The sequence below is a fragment of the Triplophysa rosa genome, linkage group LG21, assembly GCF_024868665.1.
Source record: "Triplophysa rosa linkage group LG21, Trosa_1v2, whole genome shotgun sequence".
NCBI lineage: Eukaryota > Metazoa > Chordata > Actinopteri > Cypriniformes > Nemacheilidae > Triplophysa > Triplophysa rosa.
In genome coordinates, this window is record NC_079910.1 from 846,763 (window position 1) to 869,282 (window position 22,520).

Below are 22,520 nucleotides of genomic sequence, written 5' to 3' on the forward strand. Positions count from 1 at the left end.
CCACAAACATCTCAACAGCAACTTCTCATTTGTGCTAGACACTTACAATCATTTAACTGTGTTTATAAGAACACTTGTAAACTACTACAGTTTTATACATTTTCATAAAACATCAGATGTACAAACACAAGACGACACGTTCTAGTTATATCACAGACTCATGTGAGTGGAACACAACACCGTACGTTGGGAGAACATTCTATGAAGGTATTTCAGTAGCAAAACTTGAGAGCGTGTAGATTTTAGTTTGTGAACTTGTAAAGTAAGTATTTGTACCTGTACACTAAAATGTACACTCACAGCCCCAATGTGAACACTTGTCAAATAAAAAACTGAAGTTGAATATTGAGATTTGCACTCCTGGACAAAACTCACAAATCTGTCTTCTGAATTTGAAGTTGCAGGAAAATAGTCACAAACGTGTAAACTGGCATTTACAACATACATTGGCAGATACAAATGCATAGCACATATTTACACGTTTTCCTAGATTCAGATTTGAATTGCAACCACAAACAGGCATCAACAACCTCTCAAACCTGTCACTGCAGTTTCAAATCTTCCCGCCTTGACTTTTGCTACTACTGTCGCGATGAACCCGTTGCAAAACTAACTTGTGCACTTGAAAGCTCAGAGTAGTGGTGGGCGGATCGATCCTGAAGTATCGATACTGAGGTTGTATCGAAAAGGATCGATCCTAACATTAAAATATCGATACTAATGTGTTTTTAGTTTTTACTACTGATTTTATTTATTTACTAATGTAGCTAATAATTGTATAGAAAAACTATTTCCCATACACCTCGTTTTGCACACGTTGCTCCTCCCTGCCCTGCTGTGTTTTGTAGTCCGCTATCACGTGACTCAAGCGCAAGCGCGCAGACGCAGCCCGCGAAAAGAAGAGGAGCATATGTGGAGTTTATCACCTCGGTGAATAAAAACACGGCGAACTGCGATGTATGGCAGTGGGCCTCTGGGGGTAAAAAGCCAAAGATTGAAAGTGCTTTATTATTTAAGCACTTTATTTACTTTGTTTCTCAATTGTGTGCACTTTGTTTATAAATTCACTTAAAAAAGTGTAAAGAAAGGGAAACATGTTAATTTGTTCTATTATTTTCTAGACATAACATTGAACAAAAACGGAAAAGCAGTTTTAAAATCTTTGTTCTTGAGTAATAATTTTGTGCACTTTGGTTTTTTTTAGCTGTAGAAGTAGTACTGGGATAATGAGAAATTGTTTTGTTATATATCGTTTTTCAGTTCTGTTAATCTGTTATTGTTACTATTTTCCAGTAATAATTTGGTGCAAAGTTCATGTTTGCAAATTCGATTACAGGAATAAATAACTAAATAAATAGATTTATTTGGTTTAAATGATGTCCAGTGTTTTAACATCTGCATGATTAATTAGCCTACAGGCACATTAAGAGCACAAATCACAAAATATTTTAGTGGTCATGAAAATGTATTCAGATTTAGCATATTAATGATGCATTCATCTGATAAATCATGACATTTCATCTACAGGAAAGTAAATGTAAGTTCAAGTGAATGCTTTTTAAAAGTTAAAAGTATTGGTATCGGTATCGAAATCGGCAATACTGGCCCTGCATTTACTTGGTATCGGATCGATACTAAATTTTACAGTATCGCCACCACTAGCTCAGAGGCGAGAGAAAGAACGGCATTTGATGACGTCACACGGCTGAGCCACACCGCCCCCTAATGGCGGGAAAAAACAATGAAAGGAGTTTTTTAAATCACTAATACAGTATTTAATTTAAGATGAAACTCTAAATCAATAAATACATTTTCCTTAACAAAAATACTACTTACAGCCACTTTTTTACTATAAATTAACTTTTCTATTTTATTCTCTTTTATATTTACTGCAGTATATCTTTGTTCTATGTTTGTCCTTTATTATATATTTATTGCTTTTCTACCCCATCTGCAAAATATAATTTTTTACAGGTACATACTGTATGACAATAAAGATCTTGACTCTGATAAGGGTGATGTATCAATTAGCAACCTAATTAACAACCTAACTTAGCTGAAGCAAGTTCGCTGATGATAATGATCAAAATTAAAAACAGAAAATGTACAGTCAGCCTGTCATTGTGTAAGGCTCCTATATCAGAATGATCAGAATCAGTTCTTGTATAACACTGAAGGGGTTTATTCTGCGATAACAACCGACTGGATGCATTATCCTGCGGCTAGTAATTATCACATGAGAAAATAATTGTACACTAAATATTGATTAAATATGTTTAAGCTCATCTGTTAAAAATCCAAACCTTCCATGAGAAAAGAAACTTCCAGGTAAACCCACAACCCCAATACTGTATATGGTGGCATTGCACAGTCCTGCATACAATTTCTGTTCATTTTCATTGTCTTTACATATTGAAAATAACAAAAAATATAAAAAAGTAGAAATAGCTTAAAAGTGCAATAATGGTCAATAATACATTGCTCGCTGAATTTAATTTACATTTATATTATACTACCAGGAAAGTGTTTTTTTAAATATTAATATAATATTGGTAACATTATAACTAAAGCAATAATAATTCTCAAGGGTGAGGCTATAGAATCATAATGTTGAACTGTGTAAATGTACATTTTTATATAGTATATCAATGAACATTATAGTATACATAACGGAAAATGTAGTCATCCTGTCATTATATTTTAAAACAAACCATAGTACACAACGTATTATCGATAGTATACAGAATGATATCATTAAAATACATTACAAATGATATCTATACAAGATAGTATAAGTCATGGAATAATTATACATGATAGTATACATAAGTCTGATGGTTTCGCTTTAGTTATTTAAACATTATTTAAACTGTTATTTCCTAGATCCTTTCATTGTGATTTTTCCCGCCATTAGGGGGCGGTGTGGCTCAGCCGCGTGACGTCATCAAATGCCGTTCTTTCTCTCGCCTCTGAGCTTTCAAGTGCACAAGTTAGTTTTGCAACGGGTTCATCGCGACAGTAGTAGCAAAAGTCAAGGCGGGAAGATTTGAAACTGCAGTGACAGGTTTGAGAGGTTGTGGATGCCTGTTTGTGGTTGCAATTCAAATCTGAATCTAGGAAAACGTGTAAATATGTGCTATGCATTTGTATCTGCCAATGTATGTTGTAAATGCCAGTTTACACGTTTGTGACTATTTTTCTGCAACTTCAAATTCAGAAGACAGATTTGTGAGTTTTGTCCACGAGTGCAAATCTCAATATTCAACTTCAGTTTTTTATTTGACAAGTTTTCACATTGGGGCTGTGAGTGTACATTTTAGTGTACAGGTACAAATACTTACTTTACAAGTTCACAAATTAAAATCTACACGCTCTCAAGTTTTGCTACTGAAATATCTTCATAAACATTCTTTCAATGTTTTATTTGTGTGTGTGGGAGGGTAAACCCTACAGTATGGGGACAAAATGTCCCCACAAAGATGGCAATATCCAAAACCCTTGTCCTTGTGGGGACATTTTTTGGTCTCCATGAGGAAACAAGCTTATAAATCATACAGAATGAACTTTTGTGAAAATGTAAAAGAGCAGACAGTTGTGTGTGATTTGGGTTAGGGGGAGGGAATATGAGATACAGTTTGTACAGTATAAAAACCATTGTGTCTATGGAATGTCCCCATAAAACATGGAAACCCAACACGTGTGTGCTGTGTGTGTGTGGTGTGTGTGTGTGTGTGTGTGTGTGTGTGTGTGTGTGTGCATGACGCTGTCAGGTTTCTACCAGAGATCAGGTCTTGCGATGTTAATTTTGTCTTGAAAATCGGGCAGTTGATGATGGGCTTGAACTTCTGTTTCACACAGGCTGAGCACGGTACAAACACAACACTACACAAACACAAACACTCACAATCACACAAATCACCACACACTCACAAACACAACACTACACAACACACAACACTCCAACAAACACAAACACTCCACAAACACAGACACTCACTCACCACAAACACACACATACCACAAACACAAACACTCCACAACACACAAACACTCCACAACACACAACACTCACTCACCACTCACCACTCCACCACTACACTCACAAACACACACACTACACACACACAACACTCACAAACACACAACACTCACAATACACACACACTCACTCACCACAACACAACACACAAACAACACAACACTACACCAACAACACAACACACAAACACTAACACAACACACACACAACACTCCACAAACACAACACTCACAACACAACACACCACAACACAACACTCACAACACACACATAACACTCACAACACACAAACACTCACAACACACACACTCACAACACACACTCAATCACAATACACACAACACACTCACAACACACATCACTACTCACAACACACAACACACACAAACACTCACAATACACACACACACTACACTCATTCACAACACACACACAACACACTCCAACACACACCACAACACACACACACTCACACACACACACTCACAACATCACAACCATCACAAACACACAAACACTCACAACACACAAACACTCACAACACACACACTCACAACACACAACCATCACAACACACACAAACACAATACACACAACACACACAACACACATCACACATACACACACAACACAACACAACACACTACCACACAAACACAACACTCCACAAACACACAACACTCCACAAACACACAACACTCCACAAACACACACACTCCACAAACACAACACTCCACAAACACAACACACCACAAACACACAACACTCCACAAACACACAACACTCCCACACAAACACACAACACTCCACAACACACAACACTCCACAAAACACAACACTCCACAAACACACTACACTCCACAAACACAACACTCCACAAACACAACACATCCACAAACACACAACACTCCACAAACACACAACACTCCACAAACACACAACACTCCACAAACACAACACTCCACAAACACAACACTACCAAACCACACACTACCACAAACACACAACACTCCACACACAACACTACACACAACACTCCACAAACACACTACACTCCACAAACACAACACTCCACAAACACAACACACCACAAACACACAACACTCCACAAACACACAACACTCCACAAAACACAACACTCCACAAACACAACACTCCACAAACACAACACTACAAAACACACTACCACTACACAAACACACAACACTCCACACACAAACACACAACACTACACACACAACACACAAACACTCCCACAAACACACTACACTCCACAACACACAACACTCCACAAACACAACACACCACAAACACACAACACTCCACAAACACACAACACTCCACAAACACACAACACTCTCACAAACACACAACACTCCACAAACACACAACACTCCACAAACACACAACACTCCACAAACACACTACACTCCACAAACACAACACTCCACAAACACAACACTACCACAAACACACAACACTCCACAAACACACAACACTCCACAAACACACACACTCCACAAACACAACACTCCACAAACACACAACACTACAGAAACACACTACACTACAGAAACACAACACTCCACAAACACAACACTCCACAAACACAACACTCCACAAACACACTACACTCCACAAACACACAACACTCCACAAACACAACACTACACAAACACAACACACTCCACAAACACACAACACTCCACAAACACAACACTACACAAACACACAACACTCCACAAACACACAACACTCCACAAACACACTACACTCCACAAACACAACACTCCACAAACACAACACTCCACAAACACACAACACTCCACAAACACACAACACTCCACAAACACACTACACTACAGAAACACAACACTACAGAAACACACTACACTCCACAAACACAACACTCCACAAACACACTACACTACAGAAACACAACACTACAGAAACACACTACACTCCACAAACACACAACACTCCACAAACACACAACACTCCACAAACACACAACACTCCACAAACACAACACTCCACAAACACAACACTACAGAAACACACTACACTACAGAAACACAGAAGTGCAGCAGTAATTTAAAGGAGAAGCTCTGATCAGCATGTTTGTGTGTTTGCAGTGAGAAGAGAATCCGTTATGATCATTATCTGATTCCCTTCACTCTCTATGAGTTGGGCTTACTGTCCAAACAACAGGGCGATTACATCAAAGCCACGCGATACATCGAAGATGCCAAGTGAGTTTTCATCTCTCCACTAAACACACACGTATTCATTTACGATGCGTTTGTTTTTCTATTTTCTGATAATCCTGTGGTTTGACAAGTATACGAAAAGAATGTGTTTTATTTCAGGTTAAATTATAAAGATTATTCCATGGAGTCTCGACTTCATTTCCGCATTCACGCAGCTCTCAGCAGTCTGAAGAATTCTCCCGCAAACTCGCCGTGATGACGTGAGCACATTCATACGCGTGACACGATGAGCTGATCATCACCGATGACGCAGGAGAGCGCAGAATGACAAGCACACATCCTAACAGAACCAAACACCAAAGCATCACATGTGCTGTAGCCACTCACAGAAACAAGAGAGGATTTCATTTCAAACCAAACTCACTGTCCACATTACCATCTTCATATAGTACCTTAAACCTGACAAGACTTTCTTCTTGTTCTTTTAAACATGGACGCCACCAATCACACGGCTGAAACCCTCCCCGATCTCCAATCACAAAACAGCTGCTTTAATGAATGTAACCTTTTCCTTTCAAAGACCAAATGTGTGTTTCTGTCAGCCGTGTGCGTGCGTGTGTTGAAGAGTTTGTTTTATAGACTTTTGTTGCATGCCTTTACACGTGATGTTTACTGTTGTCTGGACTCGCAGCAGGTTTTTTACTATCTATAGTTCAAAGATTATTACAAAGCTGATGTTTGATTTGATTAAAGTTGACATTTATTTGTGCTTTAAACAATCCAAGAAGTTCATTTGAAAGCAATAATGACCAGCCAGTAATCATGCTGTTAGTAGAGTTTTATCAATGCTGGTTTATTTTACTGTATTGATTTTGAGGGTTGATCATATGTACAGTATTTAGTGCATGAGGCTGTTTTTTCATATATATATATGTATGTGTGTGTGTGTTCTTATTTTCTTTGAATTATTACCAAATACTTCATTTAATAATCAAATATTTACCCAAACTGTTGGAAAGTGTATGAAGTTCTGAGGTTCAGAAATGAACCGCGTGTGTGCTTCAGGAGATTCTTTTTGTTATTTGAAGTAAACTTTCGTTTTTTTATTCAGTATTCACTACGACAATAGATCTATAGGTTCTGTAAGATGTTAACAGCTAAACGCAGGTTTAAAATGATTCAGACGGAGAAATAATGACTGAAATATATTTATGACAGAACATGAAGATAAAATAAGTTTCACGTTTAAAATGTTATTAACATGTATATTCCCACAATAAAATGAAAAAGTTAAATCCTCACGTGTTTATACAGTTTCATCACTTCTGCTTTTCATATGACTACATAAACGATCATAATACAGATGACACAATTGTGAAATCATTTTAACATAAAAACGAGCAGTTTGACAGAAATGACCAGAAGTTAATACTTCATCATAACTTTAATAAATCATTAATAAACATCAGATTTAAATGTGGATGAAACACTGTAAGAGAGTTTGTTCATGTCGAAGACTTCCGTTCAGTCGCGAGGTCAATAACATCAAGTCAAGTTAATGATTTCATCAACTCAATCGTGTTTTATTTACTGTTGTACTGAACCTGCTGAAGTTCATCCACATGAAACATTTGAAGAAATTCACGTGTTTCTTACGTTAAAGTGTACACCGTGTAGAACTTCTGAAGGTTCACCAATGACATGAGAATGTAAAATCCCTTTAGTTCCAATTTAAAACAAAACAATACAATAACGCAGACACGAACACATTAGAATAAAAGAATACAACACTAAAATGAGAACCCTAAAGACAAGACACAAGTATTGGACAAAAACAAGTGATTGTAGAGAGCCTACAGATCAGAACAACACACGAGATATTGAGTCAAGAGATAAGAAATAAACCAACAACAGACCTGCCTGCCTGCTGAATCATTGTGACGTATTGACTTATTCATTCAGCGTCAAATATAAGAACAGTTAAATCATGCAAAAACAGATGATTGTGGTGGAGAGCCGATGAAAACTTGTGTAGTTTATTATCACTGGACACACACTCAGTGTCTTTGAAGCACACAGCTGGAACACAACACAACAGTGATGTTGACACACAGATGTTTGACCTCTCTGATCTGATCTGTGGTCAGCAGTTCATCATTTCTCGCTCTCTCTCTCTCTCTGAAAAACTCTCTGAGAAAGCTGAGATCACAGGAGTTAAATCAGCAGAAGGACTGCAGAATGAAGCTCAGCACTCGACTTCTCCTCACAGCTTTTCTCCTGAAGACTGCCGTGAGTTTCATTCTTTATTTCTGTTGTCTAAAAGAGAGTTTAGTCAAAATCTCCTAAATATATGATTAAATAAACAAACATTTTTAAAGTTAAAGAAAAATAACTGTAGTTAAAAACGTGTCTCACATTTCTCTGGTCTGTTTGATGTTTGCTGTAGATTTGTGGGGATGTTTTTGTAGGAAGTGTTGAAGGGTCAGCAATAGGTTTTATTTTTATTCCAGCTCACTTTACTCGTTGCTGTGTGGTTCTACAGCGTGACATCAATGAATGTGACATGTTTGTGTGTGAATTCATGTGCCACTTCACTTCAACTTTAGTTTTGTTTTAGAGTCTGGAGAACCCACCAAATCAAGAGTCGCCTCCTCAGACACAGTCCGATTCAAACCTTCAACAAAAACCCCTGTTACCAAAGAAACCACCTTTAGTACCTGTGCAACAGCCAAACCCGTCACGTGTCCCACAGCCAGCAACAACAAAACCCAGCATTGACACCACACCTTCAAACGTCAAGCCTACACCAAAGTCAAACACAACCGACACAGACCCCAAACCTGAGGAGGGATTCCTGGACCTGGCTCAGTGTCTGAAGAAGAAATACACTCGCTTGTCATGTGCTAAAGTCTTCTGTCCTCCGTGGATGAGATGTGTGTCGGGTGATTGTGTGTGTAAGATTCCTTACAAGTGTCCCAAGCTGCAGACCAATGTGTGTGGACTGGACGGCTCATCTTATACCTCCATGTGTCAGGCTCGAGCCATCTCCTGTCGATCTAAACAAGCCATATTCTCTCACTTCAAACCTCTCTGTCAGGGTAACACACACAAACATACACACACTACAAAACACTTACACCAACAACTTTAAGTTCATTTAGTACACTTCATATACTTCACTGACTATGTAAACTGTATGTACTTAAAGTATACATTGAATATTTTTAGGGTTTCGTAAGGTATAGTTCTTCCTTGTTACTTGATAAAAGTGTACTTGTAAGTATATACTTTAAGCGTAACAGCAGTGTTGGGGATTGCCTCACTGAAACTGGTGTTTGCAGGTCCGTTATTCCCAGATAACAACCTCTCAAAACTAATAACACACGGTAACCTGGATGCAGCAAATCATTTTGACAGGTATTTTTGGCAAATTAAATATAATTATTGACCGCTGCAGTACTCTGGTCAGAGAGAAGTCATCATACTGAGTTTATCCGTTTATTGCGCATGTGTGTTTGTGAGGTAGGTAGTTTCTGAAATAATAAACAACAACAGAAATACTTAGTCTAAATATGATCACAGACTCAAATACACAATAATTAACAAGATATATGTTGATAAGTATATCAGACAAGTATTATCAATCTGCAATAATAACAGCTTGCATAGTGCAATGCAAATGATAATGTATATGGAAATATAAATTAGCCTATATGGCAAAAATACAATATATATAATCAATACAAGCAATAAAAATGACGATTACAGCAAGTCATTATAGCACTGAGAACGCTAAATAACGAATAGGTAATAACTTTGTAAACATTATCAGCCCAAGCAGTGATGCTAGAGGGGCTAAGCTGGGTTCACACCAAACGCGAACAATCGCGTTCCACGCTCTTTATTACTCGCGGGAAAAGTTCGTTATTTTCACGCGAGGGACGCGAGCTGACAAACATTTTCAACTTGCGCGGAAGACGAGATTGACGCACGTTCGCGGCCCTAGTCAGGTCTATTCGCGTCTTTGCATTGCTCGAAAGTCAGATAAACATCAACATTATCACGTAATCAACACCAGGATTACACCAGTATAATTACTGTCAACAATCCGTGCCACAAACATGAACGTAAACTTACTGTATCATAAACTTTATCTCGTGCTACGGTCAGTGTTGGGTGTAACTAGTTACTAAGTAATTAGTTACTGTACTTTAATTACTTTCCCTTGAAAAAGTAAAGTAAGGGATTACTCTTATTTTTTCTGTAAATGAATTAGTTACTTCTAATGTAATTGAACTAAATACAGTGTAATGTATTTAATAGTGGAAATGACATCCAAATTACAAGTCTAACTTTAAAATGTATGCTTTAATGTATCCTTCTCACATTTGTATACTTTAGTCGAATCATTTATGTAGTTATTTATTACTTATTTGAATGAATTCAACAAGCCGTTTCATGTCTATCCTTGAATCACTTAACTAATCAAGGTTGATGTAGGATACAGAAAGTCATTATTAATAAGTAATTAAATACTTTTTGGAGAGAGTCATCTGTACAGTAATCTAATTTCACTATTGTATATGTCATTAGTAACTGGTTATTAATGACTTTTTCAGAGTAACTCACCCAACACTGGCTACGGCACTATGCTGGCTGGCAGCTGCGCTATAACCACTAGTGAATACGCAGTTGCGCTACATGTGTATGCGTTGGAAACACGTACATAGTAACATACAGCGTCACACATCAAACAAAACACGCTTAAAGGGAAGAATTCACAACAAGCAGTACATGTAAAGTAGTACACGACCACATTTTTTTTTGTACTGCAGCTATAGGCTAATTATAAGTTTGTAAACATTCGGGATGCGCGTGCATCTTAGTTGCAGAAAAACCCGTAAATGATAGCCTTTATAACGACTAGAGAATTACACGGATATGGTATACAAACTAGATAGGTACATTTTCTGAAGAAAATGTGGGTGATGCTTTGTGGCAAACCGCGGAACTGGGAACTAGAGTGATAACACATTAAGCCACGAATGAATCTAACCAATCCCCATGTCTCTACGATGTTCTGATGCAGAGATATACATATTGCTAAACTGTTGCTAGGCTAATATGTTTGGTTGCTATGGGCGTGGCTTGGCATCTGCACTTGATAATACTCTAACCTATGAGTGAAACAAACCAACCCCCGTGTCTCTATGATGTTCTGATGCAGAGATATAGGCGTTGCTAAATGGTTGCTAGGCTAACCTGTTTGGTTGCTATGGACGTGGCTTGGCATCTGCAATTGATAATACTCTAACCTATGAGTGTAAAGAACCAACCCCCGTCTCTCTACGATGTTCCGATGCAGAGATATAGGTATTGCTAAATGGTTGCTAGGCTGACATGTTTTGTTGCTATGGGCGTGGCTTCGAAGCTTCATGATGATCCTGGGACACTGATTGGTTGCCTGAGTAAAACAAGCCCACCCCCTTGTCTCTATGACACTGTGTTGCAAAGATATCCACCTGAACCTGTTCTTACAGAGCCTGATAGCCTCTTCAAATCGTGTATTATTTTCATGTTTCTACGATATCCTCGCTCGGAGCTACGACCCGTCAAAGTTGGGCGCAATGTTAAGTCAATGGGATTTTACGGGTGGTTTTTTACAGTATGTGCCTAGTAAACTGCTAGTTTAGTAAGTGTACTAGAACGTTTTCTGTAAGTAAACTCAACATACAAATAGTTTACTATCAATATATTCTTGTTTGCACTTTAAGTATTCTACAGTAGTGTGTCGCTCTCTGGGCATTAAATCTAGCTTGTGTAGGCTACTTACAAAGTAAGTGTATGATTAGCATCTATAGAGAAGACATCCCAAGTATACCAAATACACTTTTCAGTATTTTTAGTCAAAAAGAGAACAGAAGAAATAGACAGAGAGTGTTAGGATTAGACTGAAAGTATTAGTATTATTATAAGTTTGAAAGAGGCTTACCACTACTTCACTTTTTTATATCGCGTGTTTAGAGAAGGATCACATGAGAGTAACACTGAAGGTCTCTGGGTCTCGTGAGGTGGTGGAGATGAACACTGAGATGGGAAAGATGTTGGTTTGTGGGGGACTCTGGGATATGGCCGCAGCCAACGTCATCTGTCAAAACACAAACCCCAAGTAAACACGTGTGAACTTCTGACCCTGATTCCTCTCAAATGATTCATGACCATGTGATGATGATGATGATGATGATGTGTGTGTGTGTGTTTGTGTCAGAGGAGCAGAGAAAGGAACTAAAGTGACATACGACTCTCTGGTGAAAACCGTAAGCTGGCCGTCTCAGTGTGTGAACGTTCGGTGCACTGGATCTGAGCTCTCATTGGCTGAATGTTCCATCCATAAACCCAAACCACTGAACGGCACTTCGGAGGTGGCCGTAGCGAACTGTTATAAAGAACCTGCAGGTGACGCACCGCCCTCACACTCTTCATTCAACACACAATCCATCACTTTGGCTTTATGATGTGACGGTATCTCTGTATCAACATGTAAGAACTGACAGGTTTGATTCCGGATCGATAACAATTTTCAGTCACATTTTTCCTATTACGACATCGATCAAATCGCCTGTAGATGAACTACTAAAGTTGTAATAGGTCGACTTTTACCAAAAACTAGAGCTTGAAACAATACGAAGCATCAGTGACAAAAAAAAGTTTCAACTTTCAGATATTCAATGTAATGTCGAACATGACAGACTCTCACCGGTGTGTGTGTGTGTGTGTGTGCGTGTGTGTGTGTGTGTGTGTGTGTGTGTGCGTGCGTGGTGTTGTGTGTGTGTGTGTGTGTGTGTGTGTGTGTGTGTGTGTGTGTGTGTTCAGGTGAATGTAAGAAGTTCCCATGTGTGAATGGAAAGTGTGTCGATCATAGCAGAACCTGTAACGGAGTGGACGACTGCGGTGATAACAGCGATGAGATGTGCTGTCAACGTGAGCCCAAACACTTCCTGTCTCCATCTGTGACATCATCATTCCTCTTCCTGTTCATTTCATCATTTAACATCATGATTCACATGGACTGATGATGATGTTGTTGTGTGAAGGTTGTCGAGGAGATGCGTTTCGCTGTAGTTCAGGCGTGTGTATTCCTCAGCATGCGGTGAGAGATCAAATCAGAGATTGTCTGGGAGGAGAAGATGAATCAGAGGAACTGTCCGTGCCGAAAAGTAAGAAAAACACATTTACGTCGCACTAATCAACCAAACTTGTTAGTGAATTACACGATGGAACTTGATTATGAGATGACACACAGTAACTGACAGGACGAGCGTGAACTTTAAAGACACTGAATGAGCGTTTGTGTTACAGAACAACAGACAACAGACGACTTGCTTTCTGATCCAAAGTCAGGTACGAACAAACCCATCTGTCACAAACTCTTCATCTGAACCTCATGGTTATATGAGACTAGTGATGTAACGATTCCCTCAGCTCGCGCTGCGATGCCATTCACGATTCTGATCTCACCATGTCCTTTTATTCATGTTTTTTACAGAATGAGTTGAGGCAAATTAAAAACGAACAACTCTCCTTTAATTATTTCTCGAATGCTGCACAATTCTATATATTTGATGTCCAATAACAAAACTAAACAGCTGTTTTAAAACAAATTCCAAATCAAATAAAAAATAAATAATACAAAAGTCTCTTTAATATAAACAAACTAAACACTTTGTCTGTGCTTTTCCTAACTTTTACTTTTTTAAAGAGTAAATATGTTGTGATTTTTTAAGGTCCTACTTTGGTTCATGGAGTGTCCAACAACACGTTTACGTACATACACGCTGTAAAAACCCTTTCATTTTCCAGTGGTGGACAGTAACGAAGTAAATTTGCCTGAGTACTGTACTTAAGTACACTTTTTGAGTATCTGTACTTTACTTGAGTATTATTTTTTCTGAGTACTTGTACTTTAACTTCACTACATTTGAAAGACAAATATCATACTTTTTACTCCACTACATTTATAAAAAGGTCCAAAAGTAGAAAATGGTTTCTATGCAGCGGGATTTCCTGTGTGCGCAATTTATCTGGCTTGCGATCTACCAGGACCTTTTACTGTTGCCAAGTATTTCAGTTTTTCTAAGCTCGCGTTTTTCCGGCAAGCTTTGAATGGCCATTTGGCAGATTTTTTTAACGCAAATCTGGCAACTCTGGGATCTTCCCCGCTAAACAAATGTAAACGTAGGTGCTGCTACACCATTGATAGCGCTCTGAAAAGGCAAATAGAACAATAAAAGACGAAAAAGGCAGATGTTAAAGTGTGGTGTAATCATCTGTGAGTTACGATCAGTCAAAGATCGTAGAAACATTGTCATGAAAATGATCGACATAACGGCTAAACGGTAAATAAGCATCACATACACCTTGAGCTACACGTGCATGTTAACTTCTGATCTGCTGCTGTATCATTTAAAGCGATGTGGAAAATGAATGATGTTTTTACTGAAGTAACTATAGTTGAAGTATTCCTGTTGAAATAAAAACAATAGAACCCTGCCCAAAATACAACATAAAATGTAATGGATTTAATGGTTATAATGGGAATTGTACTATGGATACTTGTTGTCTACTTGTATGTGATGGATTTTATTGGTGGGATGGTAAATCCTATTGGAATAAAACCCAAAACACACTACAAAGAGGAATTTAATTTAAAAATCTCATTCTAATTAAAAAAATTCTTGTTTTTTCAGCAGGATGGTATTTGCAGTAAAACCACAGTATCCACAAATTTACCATTTCTATATATAGGAACCATACTCCAATTAATAATCTTTAGTAAAACCACAGCAACTAAAAATACCATAGTTTCATTATACTAGCTTAGTTTATGTTTGTAGTTAAATTATGGTAATACAAATGGTAATAAATCCAACAAACACATGGCTTCTACACTTTACTATTTACAAGAACCTTACTACTTACTGGTAAATTGCTGCTAAAATGGTAAAGGGTATACAAAATAAAAGAACACTGCTCATAAATACATATAGGCCTAGGGGGCTAATGAGGATAATTAGGCTAAATGATCATACAGGATTATATCTAAACTAAACATATATGTGCTAAACATATAAAGCTCTTAAAGGAGTTGCTCACTGCAAAATTTGCCCCCATTGACTTTCCATAGTAGGAATAAAAACTACTATGGAAAGTCAATGGGGGCAAATTTGAAGTGAACTACTCCTTTAATACCACTGATACTTGAGCTACTCGTGTATTCAGTAGGTTGCTTCAGAGGCATAAGGTATACGACAATAAAACAATGCACAACTGACATAAAGGAAATTTACTTTTAATACTTGAGTACTTTTAAAAGCACGTACTTCTGTACTTTTACTTAAGTAAGAATCTGTCTTTACAACTTTTACTTGTAGTGGAGTAATATTTGACCAGTAGTATCTGTACTTTCACTCAAGTAAGGAAGTTGTGTACTTCGTCCACCTCTGTATTTCTAATAACAGGCAGTTATTGTTACCTCACTTCTTGACTGACTCTCACATGATTCGTTCGCGATTCATCTGTCTAATCCCCTCCTTTCCGTCAGCCTACTCTGATCTGATTGGTCAGATGGTCTAGTCTGCTGTCATTGGTCTACGGGTGCAGTGTCGCAAATAGAACGTAGGCGGGTTCATCACACCGAGTGACACAACAATCTTGCAGAGGTGTAAAGAGTACCTGAAAACCATACTTAAGTAAAAGTACAGATACCTTGCAGTGAAAATTACTCCATTACAAGTTACAAGTCACCAATTCCAAAACGACTTCAGTAAAAGTCTTCGAGTATCTGATTTGAACAGTACTTGAGTATTTTACTCATACTGAATGTAGGCTCAAAGCAGCACTAGTCCTCAACACTTAAGAGACACGTCAGTGAAAAACAGAAACAGTGATTGTGAGGAGAGCAATCGCATTTATTTTCTTAAATCATAATAAACGAACACCTCAAAATTGCAACAAATCATGGTCGACACCATAACCTACGGTCTATTACAAACACCCAAGTCTCATTTAAGCTCAAGTGCTCATAAGTAAACCAAACTCCTTCAAAAAGGTCTCTTCAATATAACGGATAAATAAAATAATGTTAAGTAGAATTAAAAAGTCAAAGCCTTTTTGCACTGGATATGCTGGTTTTGGCCTCATCGCCAGCTGCAGTCATGTCCTCATGTCACATATAAACCACCAGCGATTGACATCTACCTGATACTGCACTCGTATTCACATAAAGAAGCCATGTTGACAAGTTTTAGTAAGTTAGGGCAAAATCCACAAGATTATAGTACCTTCAATGCCCTGTAAATGGCAATATTAATTCTTCTGTAGCAAAAATAAACTGCTGCAAAAAAGATAGGTGCCATGCAGAATGTGATGTGTGATTGCATTAGTCATTACAAATGTAGTGGAGTAAAGAGTACATATACTTGTTCAAAAATGTAGTCAAGTAGAGAGTAAAAGTTGCTAATATCTTTAATACTCAGTACAACTACAAAGTAGCCAAAAAGATACGTAAGTAAAGTAACTACTTACATTTACTCCAATACTTTACACCACTGCAAATCTGACCCGGAACTGAAATGAGAACGACAGACGACTCGCTCGCGTGATTCAGAGTCGACTCCTTTTTCCCCAAGCCAATAACTTTGTGATTCGTTCACTTTCGGCTTCACAACTCGGCAGACCGCTCACATTCACACACGGCAACATTACACACCGCATAAAAAAGTCATTTTAAGGACATTGTAAAAGTTACTCTTTAAAAAATATCAGCATATCCACGTTTTCTAAGTTTGCAGAAAAACAGCGGCCCCTGCTGTTCAAAACATGTCCTGCGTCTCAACCTCACATATTATAATCGATTTTCACGGCGAACCCTTACATCCCTAATGAAGACACAGGAGAATGTTATTCCTCAGAGGTTTCTCGCTCTGAGCTCAAGAGATTCTCAAATGGGTTTTTCATTTAAGTATCAACTTAGTCTCAGATGTTTCTCCTGTGAAATGAAAAGAGAATCAAATGAGAATGAGTGTAATTGTTGAGACACATGAAGAGTCTGGAGGTGTGAAATCATCTGGATTTCAGTCAATGTGATGAGAAATGTTTGAGTTGATATCGAGATCTTCAATAAGATCGACTTTTGATGGCAGACGAGACGAATCTGAGCTCAGTTCGACACATTGTTGACATCTCTTGTCAAACTCATTTATGACAGACACGCTTCGGACTCTTTTACTCAGGAGAAACATCTGAGACGCACACGACCAAAACGTTCTCTCTTCATTTTCTCAAAGTTGTTAAAAATGTTGAAAACATTGAAAGAGTACGTAAACTAGACATTATAGAAGCGTTCTTTTCAATGATTATACAGTAAGTGATTCAGTCAGTTGAAGTCATGCATGTGTGTCTCGTTCAGAGATCAGAAGCATCCGGACGGCGGCAGAGGGTCAGCTGCAGTGTGGTATTCCTAACATGGATTATGTGGACAGAACAGAAGACACCGCACCTCACCAGAGGAAGAAGCGTTTAGTGGGAGGAGAAGAGACCTTACCGGTCAGAGACACAACACCATCACTACACAACACCGACACACATCCCTACCTCAGAAACTCACCTGACCTTTGACCCTGCAGACTCAGATCCAGTGGCAGGTGGCCGTACAGGACGAGGGGACCATCCACTGTGGGGGGGTTTATTTGGGTGGATGTTGGGTTTTGACCGCCGCCCACTGCGTCAGGTACAACCAATCACACAACGGCATATCACTCCTGCACAAAACAAAAACCTCCAAACAACGAAACTTTGGTTTTAAAGTGTATAGAGAACAGTTCACCCAAGAAATGAAAATTGTCTCATCATTTACACAAGCATGATAAATATCCATCACTTTACATACGCTTGCAAAAAAAGGTTACGAGTATTTAAGTGTGCTATCAGTATACTTTCTTTAAACTTAAAAATAAAGTGTATAGTTTCAGGCTAGTTTTTATTTACTTCTCAGAAATATACTTTTACTGACAGAAAACTCCATCTTTTGATGAAAATAAACTCTTTACGAGTATAATGAAGCATTCTCAGTGTACTTGACTTGTAGTTGTGTTTACTTATTTGATTGTAACTTGTTGTGTACTCAAAGTTTAGTGCTGTTACACTTCAAAGTATACTTTCAATAAACTACAAATGTGGCAATTTAATCCCAGGTCACACCATTTCTAAATGTACATCAAGTGGCATGACACGAGTGAATGATTTGTCTGCGCTATATGTGAATCTGTTGCAGGCAGTTATTCAGTGCGGCTGTTGTGATGTGGTCGTGCGTGTTTGTGTGTTTTCAGGCCCAAACCGAAATCCTTCCGCATCAAAATCTCTCTGTGGCAGAAACATCGCAGGCTGTCCACGACAGACAGTGTTCCAGTGAAAAAGATCATCATTCATCATCAGTATAACGCTCGGACGTATGAGAACGACATCGCTCTGATGCAGCTGGAGCCGTTAAATCTGGAGGAGAAATGTATGCATGATAATCCTGCCGTCCGCTCCGTCTGCGTGCCCTGGTCGACAGAACTGTTCCAACCCAACGACACCTGCACCATCTCCGGCTGGGGACGAAACAGAGGTCAAACACGACACCAATCACAGGAAATACACCACACACCAGCTGATCTTCTCTACTGAACCTGTCTGCGAGTCTTCAGCGGAACACAAAAGAAGATACTTTGAGAAATGTCTCAGTGGTTTTGTGAAAGTCAGTGGAGTGCCTCAGTGATGACGTGTTTTTGTAACCCGGAAGTAAGCGCCGCACTGGTTCCCTCGACTGAAAGCATGTGCATTTATTCCCGTAGACTTTTGGAAGATCGCAAAAAATAAGCTCGTGATTAACAAAGGTTTATGATGTTTACATGTATTGTCTATCAAGAAAATCTTTACAAACGAACACAATATTTGTTACTTTTGAAGCCGAAATACAATGGGCAGATGTAAAAGCTAACGATGCTATAAACAGACGACACTTAAGTTCGCTCGATATCAACGTCACCACCAAAGGAAGGAGTCGCTTTTAGCAACTTGTTAGCAACCGCCGTTTTTAAGACACAATAAGGCTTTCAAAAAATCCCAAGCGGGTTATAATTGCTGTGTTTTATGTCAAAGAATAAAACGTGAAAATATTTAGAGGTTTTGTTAGCTACAGATCTTATTTTGGGCGATTTACCAAAAACCCATAGACTTTGGAGCCATGGAACCCAGGGTTCCTGCAAATTTTCCGTTTTGAAATTCCATACTTTTCCAGACTCAAACATACAGACTTGCCTGAAGATTTTTCAGACCATATTTAACATCTGGAAAAAGTCGTGGTTTTAAAATTTGAACTGTTCACATGTATATTATTGTAATATTTTGCCAAATAATCAGTGGACTGTTATAGCTATACCTCATACGAATTAATGAACACCACACCACACCAAGACATGTTCAATGCACAAAAGGTTATTGGAATTTAGTGCAATGTTCATAATTTGTCAAATTAAATAAGTGTAAACCTTCAACCCAAAGCAACAGAAGGATTGGTGAAATATAATTCATTAATGAACATGAAAAGAGAAGCAAAATCCATTAACTTGGCTTCTTTCAAAATTTGACGGTCAATCCGGGCCGTACGCAGGAATTTAGAAATACCGAGGTCCAAAAACTGAGATGGCCCCCAAAAAAAGATTTTCTTGAGCAACATATGTGCGTTTTAGAACAATTGGAGAGCAAATTAGACAACAATAGCTAACACCATGTCTGTCTTTTTATGTTTATCAGTGATGAGTAAACACATGGCCAATTGATATTTTTATACAAATATTACCAGACTGAAATACAATCAATCTTTCAAGAGCATTTGGGTTTGGAATGACAAATGTAAGCGCTAATTCCTTTTGTGCAGCTACACACAAATTGCAAAAGTTGCAGACACTTGTTTTTTATTCAAAATAGTTATAGTAATATAGAAAGAGAATTAAAGAACAAGAATTCATTGATGCGTTTGAAATATTTGCAAATATTATTGTTTTAATAGGCTAAACACAACCTATAAACGCACCTGAGTCAAAGCCATGCGGTTCAGGATGAACTAGTGAAGGTCTGCTCATGTTTTTTGGATATTACAATCGGCCGTTTAGTCAGGTTTGTTATTGAAATGTTGACGCGCCCGACTGTCACTAACTGCGTAACATCCGATCACAGCAAACACTCCTCCAGCAGATGTGGTCGAGGCCGATCTTTTGGCAGCGCTCAAACTTCATAAAAAACATTTATTATCAGAAATTCTTAATTTTATATTTTAGCAATAGTCTGGAAACTCATAATTTTCCTTTTTACATACTAATCCAGACCTGGAAAACAATAGAATACAAATCCATACTTTTCCAAAACGCGTAGGAACCCTGGGAACCGGAAGTCCTAAAATGCTAACTCGCTTCCGGGTTTTGCACACAAAAATACGTCATCTCTGCAGTATGGTGTGCAGTATTATTTCAGGATCAACATTCTTCAAAGTATCTTCTTTTGTGTTCTGCAGAAGGTTTGACATGACGTGAGAGAATATTTCATTATGGGATGAACTAACGCTCTCTCTCTCTCTCTCTGTTTATATAGAGGGTGTGTCCGCATCGGTTCTTAAATGGGCAAACGTGAGCATCATTAGTGACTGTGAGAAGTATTACAAAAACCGCTTTCTCCCTGGGATGGAGTGTGCAGGTACAGTCAAATCAAATGCTTGTTAGATCTATAACAGAGAAGATATAATTCACTCCAACGTGACGGCTGGAGATGCCATGTACTTGTTTGTCAGGTGATCTGGAGGGGAAAGTGGACTCGTGTCAGGGGGACTCGGGCGGGCCGCTGGTGTGTAAAGACGCGTCTGGTGTGTCATATGTCTGGGGTATCGTGAGCTGGGGTGATAAATGCGGTGAAGCCAATCATCCCGGTGTTTACACTAAAGTGGCTCATTATTTCGAATGGATCCGCTTCCAGACGGGCTGGCCGGCGGTTACCAAATATAACCAGTAAACATCACAATATTACTGCACATTAGATCAGTGTTTATGAACACCAATAAAACTGAGATGAACCTTTGTCATGCGGTGTAAAGATGTGTTTCTTAGTTCAAGCTGCACACATTTCTAAAACATGTGAGAACATCATGGGGAACTCTATCCACCCGACACATGCAGATGTCACTCAATATATTCTGATAAATCTACTCCTCTGGTGTCATCACACTTAAACGTCAAACTAAAGACTCAGTGTTTCAACAATCTCACTCACACACAGTGGCGTGTCAAGCACGTCAGTAAATGTACTTCATTACATGTACAGTTGGTTTTTTACAATCCATTGTTGGGTCAAATATGAACAAAACCAATGGCTTTAACCCTTCGGGCGTGACACTAACTCAACAGTTGGGTTTGTGCATATTTTACTCAACCATGTGTTAATACAACCCAACTTGAGTCTCTTTTTAGCTACTTTATGCTTCTACGGAGTATCAATTATTAACTTTTACTCCTTAGTGTACTTGACTATATTTTTGAGGGAATTATGTACATTTTATTTGAAACCAACATTCCTCATTTTGCACAGTAAACACTACATTGAACACTTTGGTGTGGTGCTGCAAAATGTCAGTGAGTTTATCACATTGGACCGATCTATTAAGAGAACACAATAAGACTCGCATACAAGATGACCTCAATCCATTCCAATGGTTTACAATCTATGTGGAGTACAAAAACATTACCTAGAATATCGAGTAAGTTTGACTTGGATTGATTTGTCTGATATTTCAGTTTGGTTAATAATTATACAGACGGTAAACTGGAAAATATGTTTTGAGCTTAAGAAACCAAACACATGGGACAGCTGAAAATGTTTTTAATGGACCAGGGACCTCGTTAATAAAATGTTGCATAGAAACCGTTCTAAATGTGATTTTATGATCATTTCTCAAAGTGCGTACGTGTGATTCATAGAACGGATACGCACAGAAAACGCGCGTGCACGCCTCTATCGCAAATGATGGTGAAATTGCGCGCATCTGAAGTTTCAGATGTCCGTCTTTTAATGATGTCTAAATCATGTCATTGATATATGAAAGAGCGCCCGTCAACGTCCTTTACGAGCGGCTAGAATCGTGACTTATATTTCCAAAAACCTGCAGCATTCGGACAAGCAAAAGT

At 38.4% G+C, this 22,520-nt stretch overlaps 2 protein-coding genes across 2 annotated transcripts in view; both read left to right on the plus strand.

Moving 5' to 3' along the window:
- LOC130545276 (tetratricopeptide repeat protein 39B) overlaps positions 1-6,505 on the plus strand; it is a 21,267-nt gene extending 14,762 nt beyond the window's left edge. Inside the window, exons 17-19 of the mRNA XM_057319708.1 lie at positions 849-930; positions 6,175-6,291; positions 6,409-6,505. Coding sequence (XP_057175691.1) covers positions 849-930; positions 6,175-6,291; positions 6,409-6,505 — 296 coding nt within the window. The remainder of the gene's footprint in view (positions 1-848; positions 931-6,174; positions 6,292-6,408) is intronic.
- cfi (complement factor I) lies at positions 6,114-21,421 on the plus strand. The gene is made up of 13 exons (XM_057319367.1): positions 6,114-6,291; positions 6,409-8,538; positions 8,867-9,347; positions 12,274-12,418; positions 12,518-12,705; positions 13,123-13,230; positions 13,344-13,466; positions 13,609-13,650; positions 17,717-17,853; positions 17,934-18,037; positions 18,636-18,916; positions 20,938-21,039; positions 21,134-21,421. The coding sequence occupies exons 2-13, from the start codon at positions 8,488-8,490 to the stop codon at positions 21,349-21,351; spliced, it is 1,980 nt and encodes a 659-aa protein (XP_057175350.1). The 5' UTR covers positions 6,114-6,291; positions 6,409-8,487; the 3' UTR covers positions 21,352-21,421.
- The last annotated feature ends 1,099 nt before the right edge of the window (positions 21,422-22,520 follow it).

Bases quoted from the DNA above. Each gene is read 5' to 3' on its own strand.
- cfi (XM_057319367.1), top strand. From the start codon at position 8,488: ATGAAGCTCAGCACTCGACTTCTCCTCACAGCTTTTCTCCTGAAGACT. The intron at 13,231-13,343 runs GTGAGCCCAAAC...TGTTGTGTGAAG, and splicing joins CGATGAGATGTGCTGTCAAC to GTTGTCGAGGAGATGCGTTT. The intron at 18,038-18,635 runs GTACAACCAATC...GTGTGTTTTCAG, and splicing joins ACCGCCGCCCACTGCGTCAG to GCCCAAACCGAAATCCTTCC.